The sequence below is a fragment of the Populus euphratica genome, unplaced genomic scaffold (assembly GCF_000495115.2).
Source record: "Populus euphratica unplaced genomic scaffold, PopEup_1.0 scaffold52.1, whole genome shotgun sequence".
NCBI classification, from domain to species: domain Eukaryota; kingdom Viridiplantae; phylum Streptophyta; class Magnoliopsida; order Malpighiales; family Salicaceae; genus Populus; species Populus euphratica.
The window spans coordinates 856,148-868,035 of record NW_011499933.1 but is presented as its reverse complement, the minus strand read 5'-3'; the positions used below and the strand labels follow the sequence as shown (position 1 = coordinate 868,035).

At 35.3% G+C, this 11,888-nt stretch overlaps 3 protein-coding genes across 7 annotated transcripts in view; 1 reads left to right on the top strand and 2 right to left on the bottom strand.

The window, feature by feature from the left end:
* Window positions 1–523, bottom strand: part of LOC105136282 (ubiquitin-conjugating enzyme E2-17 kDa) — a 2,977-nt gene extending 2,454 nt beyond the window's left edge. Inside the window, exon 1 of one of the 2 annotated variants that reach the window (XM_011041566.1) lies at window positions 328–523. The gene's annotated coding sequence lies outside the window, so the exon portion shown is untranslated. The remainder of the gene's footprint in view (window positions 1–327) is intronic. The other variant, XM_011041565.1, reaches the window with a different exon arrangement.
* A 1,407-nt stretch (window positions 524–1,930) lies between these two features.
* LOC105136281 (Calcium-binding EF-hand family protein) lies at window positions 1,931–5,294 on the top strand. 3 transcript variants are annotated; one of them, XM_011041563.1, is made up of 5 exons: window positions 1,931–2,297; window positions 2,942–3,190; window positions 3,677–3,879; window positions 4,335–4,503; window positions 4,913–5,294. In XM_011041563.1, exons 2-5 carry the CDS (start codon window positions 2,992–2,994, stop codon window positions 5,029–5,031), a joined length of 690 nt encoding a protein of 229 aa, XP_011039865.1. In that variant the 5' UTR covers window positions 1,931–2,297; window positions 2,942–2,991; the 3' UTR covers window positions 5,032–5,294. The 3 variants fall into 3 exon arrangements, with proteins under 3 accessions (XP_011039865.1, XP_011039864.1, XP_011039863.1); XM_011041562.1 differs by having other exon boundaries at window positions 1,932–2,255; XM_011041561.1 differs by having other exon boundaries at window positions 1,932–2,286.
* A 379-nt stretch (window positions 5,295–5,673) lies between these two features.
* The window catches only part of LOC105136279 (KH domain-containing protein At5g56140), an 8,536-nt gene continuing 2,321 nt past the window's right edge, over window positions 5,674–11,888 (bottom strand). Inside the window, exons 3-8 of one of the 2 annotated variants that reach the window (XR_844318.1) lie at window positions 10,733–10,878; window positions 9,768–9,887; window positions 9,573–9,689; window positions 8,999–9,142; window positions 8,345–8,866; window positions 5,674–5,744 (exon numbers count right to left, since the gene is read on the bottom strand). Coding sequence is in view for 1 of the 2 variants with exons in the window: in XM_011041560.1 (XP_011039862.1) it covers window positions 8,717–8,866; window positions 8,999–9,142; window positions 9,573–9,689; window positions 9,768–9,887; window positions 10,733–10,878 (677 nt within the window). In the remaining variant the exon portion in view is untranslated. Of the gene's footprint in view, window positions 5,745–8,340; window positions 8,867–8,998; window positions 9,143–9,572; window positions 9,690–9,767; window positions 9,888–10,732; window positions 10,879–11,888 lie in introns of those variants that run through there. The other variant, XM_011041560.1, reaches the window with a different exon arrangement.

The window sequence follows — 11,888 nt, the reverse complement described above, 5'->3', positions numbered from 1 at the left end:
TTCCGATCACTAAAAGGGTCACAGGAAAAAACAAATCAGAGCAATCAAACTGAGGCACGAAATCACTTTCATGGAAATGAAAACAGAAAACCCATCAGAGTTAAAATCCCTTAAATTTTCTCAGTAACCAAACAAGTGCAGCATTAAAAAAACCCATTAAGGAAAAAAATAAAATGCCAGATCTGTTAACAGGAAAACCCATTAAAACACAACAAAAAGAAATCACTTTTATTTAGTGACCCCATAACGCCAATAAAACAAAGCCAGCAAGTACGATTCAGAAAAATAAAAACCACTTATTATGTTGGAAACGACGGGGTTTATTACCGGCAGTGTTGGTTGGTGAGTTAGGATTAGGGTTTGGTGTGTTGATTCAGCTCTAACGGAGAGAAAAAGAAAGGGTAGTTTTGTGTTTTATAAAAATATAGTAAAGAGAAAAGGAAATTGAAAAAGGAGAGAATCCTAAGGTGCCTTGTGGCGGTCTGTCTCTGTCTCTGTCACTGACACGAATGCCTGTTACCTTCTTATTTGCTTTATTCAATCAATTTTTTCTTTTTTCTTTTTCAAAGAAGATAATAGTTAATTAATTTTATTTCTATCCCAATAACGTAGCATCGATGTCATTTCAGAAAATTCTTACGCATATTGCTTTTGTGGATGCAGGATCAATGAAAATCGTTCTTTAAGAATGGATTGTGCAAGGTCCATAGCAATGGCCCAAAGAGGAAGAAGGTGCTGGGAAGCTTATTGGCCCTTACCAACGTTTTTCTTGGGATTTGTTCATAGCAATTAATTAACCAAAAACCGAAGAAAAAGGAATGCTCTTAACCCGCTGATGATGATTAATAAATCCTGTAGTTTCTGTCATTTATTAGTTAGCTGGACCAAAGACACTCATCTTCATGTCTCCAGTGGAGATGTAGAATCCTAAGCCACTGCATATCTCCAAGGTCCGATGCTGTCCTGAGCAGTTGTCTCGTGCTAGGCTTTGTTTGTCCTCTCCAAGTCAGCAATTTCAGGCAGGCACCAGTGGACTGTGTCTTTCCAACACCAATACTGAACTTGTTCTGTTCGGCCAGAATTGACTGTGGCCCAAGCAAGTTGAGAGGTTTGATACTTGCAATCGGTGCTCGTATATTGGAAAACTGATAATCATTCATTAATATTTTCTAATTGTTGTAGATAATTAAGTGATTTAGTGGTGTTAGTCTGCACTTGATCAAGCCACGTACCCACCAAAAAACATTATTTTAATCAAACTCTAAGATCAAGTGTACAAAATATCCAGGTATCTAACGAAAAGAGGGTGTCCCCTGTCTTGTACAAAGACTTTAATCACCCAATTTTGGATAACTAAAGAGAATTAGACGTCAAATTACAAAACTAACCCGTCAATATATATATATTAGGATGAAAATAATGATATTAAATTAGGTCTCCTTCGATCCATCAATTTAATGACTCAATATCTAACCAAGTTAGGATTCAAATTAAACCTAGTTAAAGTTGATCTAAATAATTTGAGGGATTAACCCATGACTACATCAACAATATCAAAATTTAATTTAATTTAAAAATATATATAAATAATATCATTTAAAATTAATTTAGATTAACATAGCCTAATAAACTTGACTTGCGCCGGATTTAATAAATTATGAATAAAAAGACTATTATGTCAAAGTGATCTGTTATTCAAGTAGTAGACATTAATGATATAGTAAGCCATCTCCAATAACATGTGAACATTCTTCACCCTTCAATAAAATTCTAATTGCGGGATCGATCATCCACTAGTGCTTAGATTATGAAAGCAATTACTTGGCTATAATCTTCTCCACGGCTTGTCTACTGACTTCGTAAGGAGGTCTCATGTTTCTTGTCCATAGACACGTGGACAAACAACAAAGCACATGGATCTCGCTTAGTTAAAAGGAAATGTCAGAGGAAGTGGATAGTGAGTGGTACAAGCACCACCGGCAATATAGAGAGTACGTGTAGGGTGTACCACAAAACGGGGCGACAATACTTAATTTAACTCCCCCAACTCAATTTGACAGTAACATTTATCTTTGGCATTCGTATCGTTCACATCCCCTCCTCATCTTTCTCTGTTCGGTTTCTAAACAAAAACTGAAAACAGGGTTCTGTTTCTTTCATCATTCTCTTTCGTTTTTTTCTTTTAATTCGACGGGTGTCTTTACCATATTTTGAGGAGCTGAGGAAATCATCAAGAGAGAAGAGTTTCTTGAAGGGTTTGTCCTGGTTCTTGATTTCTTGCTTTTAGTGAGTTTCTGGTTAGAGTTTATGCCTCCTTTAAATTTCATTTTGAAGCTAGCTCTGATTTGTCGGCGTCGATTTCAGAACTCCAACTGATAGAATATATATTACAGGGAGAATGATACTTGCGATTTGATTATGAAAGAAGTTTTCTTTGGTATCATTCCATTACCTTGTCAATCAAATTAATTAGTTAATGCTAGATGTGGCTCTATTTCCTTCGCACCAACATACATCTGGCTATAGAAAGCTGTGATATTGCTCATCTGTTCAATAAGGTTATCATTTATAATCATGGATCAGGTGTTCTTCTACATGCATTAAAGATGTGTCCTGCATGCAAAACTTATTGAGAGACGGATAGACTTGGTTTGTTAACAAGTCAGATTTTGGAATGTTCATATACATGTAAAGCATACACCTCTTGAATGATCGTGAATTAAAATTTTATTTTTTCTGGGATCTGGTCTTTGATAGGCAAAGGATCATGTGACCTCCTTTTGGTCAAAGGAACAAGTGGAGGTCACGACCATCTATCTAGCTCTGTATTTTCCTTCTTGACGTTTATCTGGCGTCCAGTTTCCCTAGTGGAAGAGCTGTATATTTTGCTGTGCTAAGCTTGCTCGAACATGTCTAACATCTCAATTGATTATGTGACCAGCCAGACACGCACTGAGTTTCCTGCGTCCCGTTTCGCCTCGTTAATTGAGAATGGGAGGTGCAGTGGGAAAGGCTGGTTCACCTAAAAAGGCATGGATACCGGAAACAAAAATTGAAGCAAAAGTGGTCGAAGCTATGCGGCGGAGGGAAATTCATGGAAGTTCAATAAAATCATTCAACAGCATAATCTTAAAATTCCCAAAAATAGATGAAAGCTTCAGAAAATGTAAAGCTACTTTTGAGCAATTTGGTAAGTCTCCAGTTTCGCTCTGTATGTTTTCTTTTTTGTAGATTTCTTTTGGCTATAAGCAATTAAACATGAGACTCAAGGCTTTATTAACCAAAATTTTCACTTAACTTTTTTTTAATTATACATGAAAAAACATGTTTATATAAATTTTTTTATTAGAAAAAAAAATCTGACCTAGGATCAAGTATACAGTGATTACATAAAACTTGATGGTTGATGCTCTAGATATCTTGAATTTTTCCTTGGATCAAATTAATCCCAGGAGTTCATCCAAAATACTGATTTCCAAGGCAGATTGACGGGATTGTTTGGTAGTACAGATGACTAAACCATGGATTAAGTTACAGCACTTTTCCCCTAATATTCAAGGGATGCCCTCATGCTGTCATGATACGAACGCACAGAAATTACAGACAAATACATCCCTTTTCTTCTTTGTTTACTTCCAAATTCCAAGTTGTAAGAGTTCGTTTTGTTTCCTTGCAGATGAAGATTCCAATGGGTCCATTGATAAGGAAGAGCTCCGGAAATGTTTCCATAAGCTGGAGACTGCGTTTACAGATGAAGAAATTAACGATCTCTTTGAGACATGTGATGTTAATGAGGACATGGGCGTGAAGTTCAATGAGTTCATTGTACTTCTCTGTCTTGTCTATCTTCTCAAGGATGATCCTGCTACCCCTCAAGCTGTATCCTGAATAGAGCAGTTAAAGCTCCGCCATTATGATTTATAGCTGCTGCTTTCCATTTTTTCTCGAACCGAACTTGGCATGTTCCATCCACCACATGCTTCTGACAGTTTAAATCATTTTCTTCTATCTCTTGATGAGAGAGCTCTTCATGTTTTACAGCCAAACTTCCAGTTCTCCACCTCGTTTTCTAATTAATTATGTGCTGTCAACTTGCATTTGTGCCAAGTCTAGGAAAGGTTATCACCTCTCCTGGAATTCCCATCGTTTAGCTTCTCAGTTCAGTTCTAGAGTGTTTCAATACAAGAGAATTTGTTTTTCTTGTGATAAGGGCTTGATAAGCTGATCGTTATCTTGCCTTGCTGTTTTGGCTTATCTAATCAAAATAAACAGCAAAATTTTGTGTTTCTCCTTCGTTTTCTGCCATATATGTTTGAAATCCATGACATGTTTAGAAATCACGAATAGGCATGCCGGATTTGGAGGCCACATTTGAAACACTGGTTGGGGCCTTTGTGTTCTTAGACAAGAACAAGGATGGTTACGTCAGCAAGAGTGAGATGGTACAAGCCATAAATGAATCTGGGGAGCGTTCGTCTGGACGAATAGCCATGAAAAGATTTGGTTAGTCTCTCCCTCTCCTCTCTAGACATTCCACTTTCATATATCTATGTGTAAGGTCACTTGTATTGTACCTCAAAGGATATATAGTCCCATTTATGTGCTTGGGACGACATTCAGCAATCAGAACACGCTCTAAAACAATGCAGGTCCTTGTAGGCAAGAAAGAAATTCCCTCTGGTTTACTGAGTGATTATTAGCCGTCTCATATTGGCACCCAAGTGGATTGCTCGACAAGGGTTTAGTTTGCATGTTAACGAATGTAGATTTATTAGAATCCAATCAATTTATACCCGAGGCTTCTGTTTACTGATCATTACTGATGATGAGGAACCAGTTCTGCTTCAGCCACACGGGGGCAATACTTTTGTTTGAAGAAACTCTAATCTTGGTCCTCACTTTACAATTGCAGAAGAGATGGACTGGGATAAAAACGGAATGGTGAATTTCAAGGAGTTTCTGTTTGCTTTCACTAATTGGGTTGGGATCGATGATAACGAAGATGAGGAGGAAGGAGGAGAGGAGGACTGAATGTATGCAAATTCTCCAGCTCCCTACTTGACGAATCATGGTGACCTGGAGCTGACATTCACAGACGTGATAGTTCCTATATAAGCTCCTGTTTGTCTCTTCAATAAATGATCAAAAACACATTCTATGTTTTGCTGGGTAGGAAGAAATCCTGTTCCGTCTATGCTTTGTGATGTAAATTGGGTTCAAGTATACAACCTTCATGCTTGTTGGATGCATTTTGCTATGAACTATTTAATGCAGTATTATAAGATGAATGATTTCAGAAGGCTGCATTTGTTCAGAGATAAGCATTCTGCCATGCAAATACTGCATGCCCTTGCAGCGGCGCTATCAATCTCAACTTGCCTCAACTCCGAGTCGAATAGCTGATGTCAAACTATTTTAGTTACTCTTGAAACTCACTCACTCTGAAAGAAGAGACAAACTGAAGAAGAAGAAGGTAAAATCTAACCCATTATCTTCATCTATGATTTATCTTGTATCCATCTATTCTTCTTTTAGAGTGGATCTCGCTATTTTCATTGGCTATTGTCAGAGCACCATAAATATAATATCTGTCGCTTCCCTGGGCACATGATATTGATTAGGATAACAGCCGAGTAGAATACTACGAAAAAGATCAAAGAAGAGAGGTAGGGAGAAGGGGCGAGAGGGCAGATACACTTAAATAGGAGACGGCCGAGAATGCCTTCAACAAATTCGAGTGTTGCCTACCATACCATCATAAAATTTTATAAATCAAAACATATAAAACATGAAAAATCAGATTAAAATTTAAAAATTAATAAAATCGATCAAATCTGGTTAAACTCGTATAAAAACAGGTCAACTTGTAAATAACATTACAAGCGTATTGATTTCATGTAAAATTTAAAAGAGTCTGTCAATTGTCATGCTGAATTGTTGATTGTTATACCAGTGCTGACTTAGTATTTTTTTTTTTTTTCAATTCCCAGTCTGACCCTTTGTCCTTCACCCCTTTCCCTTTTTCTCTTTCCCCTTTTTTTTTTTTTTTTTTTCAATTCCCAGTCTGACCCTTTGTCCTTCACCCCTTTCCCTTTTCCTCTTTCCTCTTTTTTTTTTTTTTTCCTTTTCCCAGTAAATTAAAAAATCAGATTAAATTAAGAAATTGATTGATTTGATTCCACTCTCTACTGAGTTTACTCACCAGCAACGCTGTCTCCAGTCTATACTCTTTATTTTTCATTCTCCACTCTCTAAGCTAGTTTTGCTTACAATCAAGATCTAAGAGTGTTTTCTTAAGGAGACGAAAGTAAGAATTTACTCCCAAGTTTTGTTTTTTCTATCTCAACTAGTATGTGAATAATGATAGTGATTATGATGAAAGTTTTAGAAAAATAATTTAATAAAAAGTGCTTTTTATGAGATTTATTATTAATTTCAAAATATTTAATTAAAACTGCAGTTGAGATTATGATTAAGAAATAATTTGTTGTATTTAGTTAATATGTTTTTTGTATGAGGTTTGATTGTAAAACTATTATAGAAAACATTATATATATAGATAAAATATTGTTATTTTATAAGTAGTATGATTACATAACAAAAAGAATAATTCTTGTATATTAATAAAAAAAATTATTATCCCATCAAATTATTTATAATTCTATATCATACAAAATCTATACGTAAAGACCGCTGTGATCATTGAATAGCTAAACGAAAAACAATATCAAATAAAAAGTTATCTGAAATAAAATTAGAATTACAATTATACTCGAAAAAAACCCCATTATATTGTGATCGTCTTCTAATATATGCAACTACAATTTAATTGTGGTTTTTTAAAAAATAAATTTTAAAAAACATATATTTGATTAAAAATATTATACAATAATTTTTCATATATAAAGTAAATAAAAAAACAAATCCATAAACATGTTCTAGTTTTTACAAAATTAAAGTTTCAATACAATTATACGTGAATTAAAAGTTTAAATAAAAAAATATGAATTAACAGAGAAGAAGATAACAAAGTTTTTAACTCAATTGCAGGAAAGTTTTGTTACTATAAAAAAAAGTGTCAATGAAAGGAGAATATTAAGTGAAAAGTAGGTGTGAGTTGCTTTTCACAAGTTGAGGTCCAATCTCAGTTTTTATACGCGGTCTATATTAAATAAAAATATGATTTGAGATTATCAAATATTAAAATTTTGTTTTTATTATAAAATATAGCTGTAGCTGTAATGCCAAGCAGATAGTGAGTGTTGAATTTTTATATCACGTTAATAATCTAGAATTTAGATGCTCTTATTAGTGGAAAATGAAACGGGAAAAGATTGCGGAACTCTCTCTGCGACCTACATATTTAATTTTTAAATATTTGATTTTTGACTGTCTCGATAGTCCCTTCGTTCTTCTAGGTTTCTTCGTTCTCCCTGGTCTTTTTGTTTTTTTGGTCTCTGCTCTCTTTGTTTTTGTTTGGTTGGTTCCTCAATTTTTGTTTCTATCTTCATCCTTTGTGTTTATTCGTCCCTTGTTTTGAAAACACACATAATGATTTGACTCTCCCTTTGCTTGCTGAACTTCTCAGTAAGTTCTTTGCTCGAACTGGACTCCACTCACAAGTATATATCCCTTCATATGTTTTTCATCAAAATGCATGTTTATATGTTTAAATTCTTACATAGTAGTAACATATAAATCTTGATTTCCAGTCTATTTTAGCTGTGCTATTAAGAATAAAAAAATTACATAAGCATGTGAAACAATATTATAATTACATTGTTAGCAACGGATAACAAACAACAAAAAATATTTTAAGATTAGAGAATTGATTCTTGACTTAATCTACATCTTAAGTAAAGTATCTGGGTATTTTGTGTTTATCTTTTACTATTAATTGGTTTGTTACCGTTCTGTTAAGTTCAAATATTGTGCACCTTCATGTTTTGCTTGCTTAAAAGCCTCTTTCTGGACAAGTTCATATTTCTATGTTTACTTTCTATGTGATTTAATGATTTTAATGAAAGTATAAGAGAAAAATAAACACAATAAAGGTATATTTACATGACACATCAATATATTCTTTATTTTAGATTTATTAACTTTTAATTAATGAAATCCTATAAACATATATGAGTTTTTATTTAAATTATACATTTTAATATATTTGAATACTTATATTATTTATTTAACTTTTATTTTAATTATATCATTTTATTATTTAATACTTGATTGTATCTTGCAATTTAATTAAAATACTTTACTAATAATTTTATAATTCAAATTTATATTATATTATATATTTCATACCGTTTGAAAAAAATATTTTTAATAATCCTGTTGCCTACTCTTAACGGCACACAACACTCCAAACCATACCTTGACCTTCCCATCGACCATCGAAACTGTCATCACAATTTTAATTTAATACATTAGCGGTCTTTGATTCCAAACTGCCTAGAGCAACACCCAAAACCACAACCCCGCAACTGAACCGGTCCCTTAATATGCGATACCGCCATTAAACCTCCCCCCACAAACAGAAGATAAACACACACCTCATATAGAAACAAGTTAGAACTGGCACAGACAGTGCCGGTGCCCCGATGGCGGTTGGGAGCATTGGCTGACACAGGATAACCTGTGCTGTCAGAACCGCTGATCACTGGGAGAACTAGTAAACAAGCTCCAAGAGCCCGCTATGTTCAAGAACCCACTACCCCCTTGTCTTGGCCCTCTTCATACCTAGGCTGTTGTTAAAGGGGGAGACGGAACCTGACATGGGAGAACCTTCCTCACGAAATGTACCATTAAGCAACGCTAGCTCTCTTAGCTGCTGCTTCTTGTAGTAATCCTGTGATTCATCCTAAACATGAAATGAGAAAAATTAAATATCAGCCCTGATAAGAAAAGAATGATGCTTGCAAGCTTAGATGCAAGAAGAGGAGGGAGTTAATTTCCAAGCTAAATATATGCAAAGAAGGAGTAAGTTAATTACCACGGGCTTCAACAAGTCTTCGAGTATCTCCCGTGCCTGCATTAGTTGTGCGTCAACTATTTCAACTGGCAATTCACCCTCAACCAGGATGTGGAGAGGTTCATTTAGATGCTCATACCCTGGTTTCCCTCTCATCATATCTTCCTATAAGAAATGAACAGTATATCGTTCACATCATGTAACGAATCCGAGGGGACATAATATCACAATTTATGACAGACAAATTACACTCTAGCAAGCAGAAGATGGCAATGGTTGGACAGAACTGTTATAAGTTTTGACCCGAATTCTTTTTTAAAATATATAAAGTAATCTTCCAAAAAACTGAAAAATGTAAATTTGCACCATGCATATAATTTCTCATACAGCACATGCACAGTCAGATTTCCCAGAGACTAGCTAGGACCACAATCATCTACAGGTTCCAGCGAAGATTGTTTGATCACTAATCTCAAAATAAAGTACTTCCGCTTCCTAGTTCTCCTCTACCTCAAAAGGTTGAAGTCGTACTCAAGGACCACTATAAGTTTGAGACAAAGATTATTCAACTAACAGAAGAAAATTTCATTAATACCCTGGCTGGATCCTTAATGCTGCCACGGCCTCTGATCAGAACACGGCACTCTGTGCTTGCTTCCACTCGCTTAAGGGAGTTCCCCCTAGGACCAAGAAGGCGCCCAACAAAGTTGTACTGCAACAAAAGATGAATGTCAAGAGGCTGCGGAAAAGGAAAAAAAAAAAAACACGGGAAAGAGCAGGTGATTTGTACATTAGGATATTTGTCGACAGGAATATCCACTCTGATGGTTCTCTTAACAATAAGACCAGATGAGCTACCTCGAGAGCTCAGCCAGTTTTGTGCTGATGAGGGCTGTAAAATACCTGACATCTGCATGACATAATTCCAGATCTTGTCAAAAAAACCACTATCTATATTCTTGTGGCTTCCTACTTTATACTGTGGGCATAACAGTACTTATCCCCCAGGAAGCTTCATCGAGCACCAAAAGCATTTCGCAACTCTGTTGGAGTAGCCCACCAGAATACGTTTAAGACACTATAACAGGTGGGGAAACAAACAAACAAACTAGGCAGATGACAGCTAAGAACATGTTGACAAATGAACCATTAAAAAAAAGAGACCCAATGCAGGAACTATGTTAAGGCATTCCCACCAAATATAATGAAAATAGAAGGCTCTAAACCTAGAAACTTATGTGTTAGTGTGCTCAACGGCCTTGTCATCTTTTAGATTGGTCAAGGCTCCAGGCTTTCTGCTACAGCGCTATCATGGATTGAACAACTTTTATCAATTCAAGGGTCAGAATTCTACAAAAAAGTGTACCAAACTCCGTCTTGTCTGGAAGCAGTTGCTTAATACTCAGCATGACATGCATCCTTCCTTGAATGAATTGCAAAGCCAAGCCAGAAGTAATTCTTTGAAATAAAAGGTATTAGGTCTTTGATTTTGTCTCCAATGAGAAATTAAATTCATGTATTGGGCTTAACCATATAATTAAGAGTGATATCCAGGAAAGATGTGCAAAGTTAAGATCTACTTTTCACTGCTTGGTGATGTTAGCCTCAGACTCACTGCCTGCCATGACAAGCCTGGCAATTCAAACTACATGCTTAGATATAAGTTAGCATAAAAGGTAAATATAGTCAGAAATGCTTCTAAAAACAGTAAATTCAGATGAAAAAAAAGGTCATGTTAATGGTTAGTATCCGTACTTCTGATTGAAAACGTGATGCCCATCCATTTGCATCAGCTGCTCCATTTGAAAATATTCCTCCAGAAGCCAGAGGGCTAGCATGTTCAAGCCCACTTTGACCTAAAACTGACGCATTCCCCAACAGTGTAGTTACACGCAATATTTCTGCTCCAAAATGTCAATTTTCAAGAACAAGATGTACCAGTTAGCATTGGTTATTGGTTAGCAGTCACCACAAACAGACAAGACGGATTGTTAACTGAGTTAGTTAAAAATCAATGCTTGCCCCATGAAATACTTAAACTTTCAGAAGAACATAGTCTGATATGAAAAGTTTAAGGATCCCAATGTTAAGTGATAGCCTGGAATATGCATAATTAAACAAATAAGAAAGTTAAAACATTATTTGCTTTAATTAGTTTGACAGAGAATAAAAGCAACTAATAAAATTAATTATTCGAGTCACGGAAGTAAAGAAAACTCAAGGACATTGTATGCTACCAATTTGCAGCCTGCATTAAAACAACACTATCTAATCAACACCATAAGTTTGCACCACCGCAAATAGGAAAATTGTTACAAGTATTTGCTAACAGGGAGGATAACGCAAGAGATAAGGAGGGAAAATAAAACCAAGACATGGCAGAAATCGCTCAGAATTAGATCAACCCGCCCATTTTGGCTATAACATCAGCATCTGAATTTGCCAAACTTGGTGCCCAATATAAGCTGCAAGCAGAGTCTATAAGAAAACCAGGCAGAGTTTTAGATCACATTGACCATCAGCTTCTTGAGATGTCAAAGATGTCCCCAAGTGATAAGTTACTTGAACAACAGATAACCCAACTATCCCTAGCCCACTCTGTATATTGGAAGATCTCTTTCTGCAAGATGAGTTAAAGATACTAAGTGTGCAGCCTCATTTCCAAAAACACAAACTAACCAGTTGGTTTTCTTAATAAATCTAATAGGCTGTTTGTCATCGGTATTACCCCCCCCAAAACATCAAAACAGTGTCTTGCTTGTTGATTCAGATGTAGAATCCACACCAAAGATGATTATGTTAAACAAGAAACCTAACACAAAAGATAAAATCCTATAGTAGAATAAAAAAACGAATTTGCAACTCCTAAGAATTAAAAAAAAAAAAAAAAAAAAAACCCAAAAAGGGTTAA

Coding starts and splice junctions, on each gene's coding strand:
- LOC105136281 (XM_011041563.1), top strand. CDS start 2,992: ATGGGAGGTGCAGTGGGAAAGGCTGGTTCACCTAAAAAGGCATGGATA. Junction 3,191..3,676: donor AGCTACTTTTGAGCAATTTG/GTAAGTCTCCAG, acceptor GTTTCCTTGCAG/ATGAAGATTCCAATGGGTCC. Junction 4,504..4,912: donor AATAGCCATGAAAAGATTTG/GTTAGTCTCTCC, acceptor TTACAATTGCAG/AAGAGATGGACTGGGATAAA.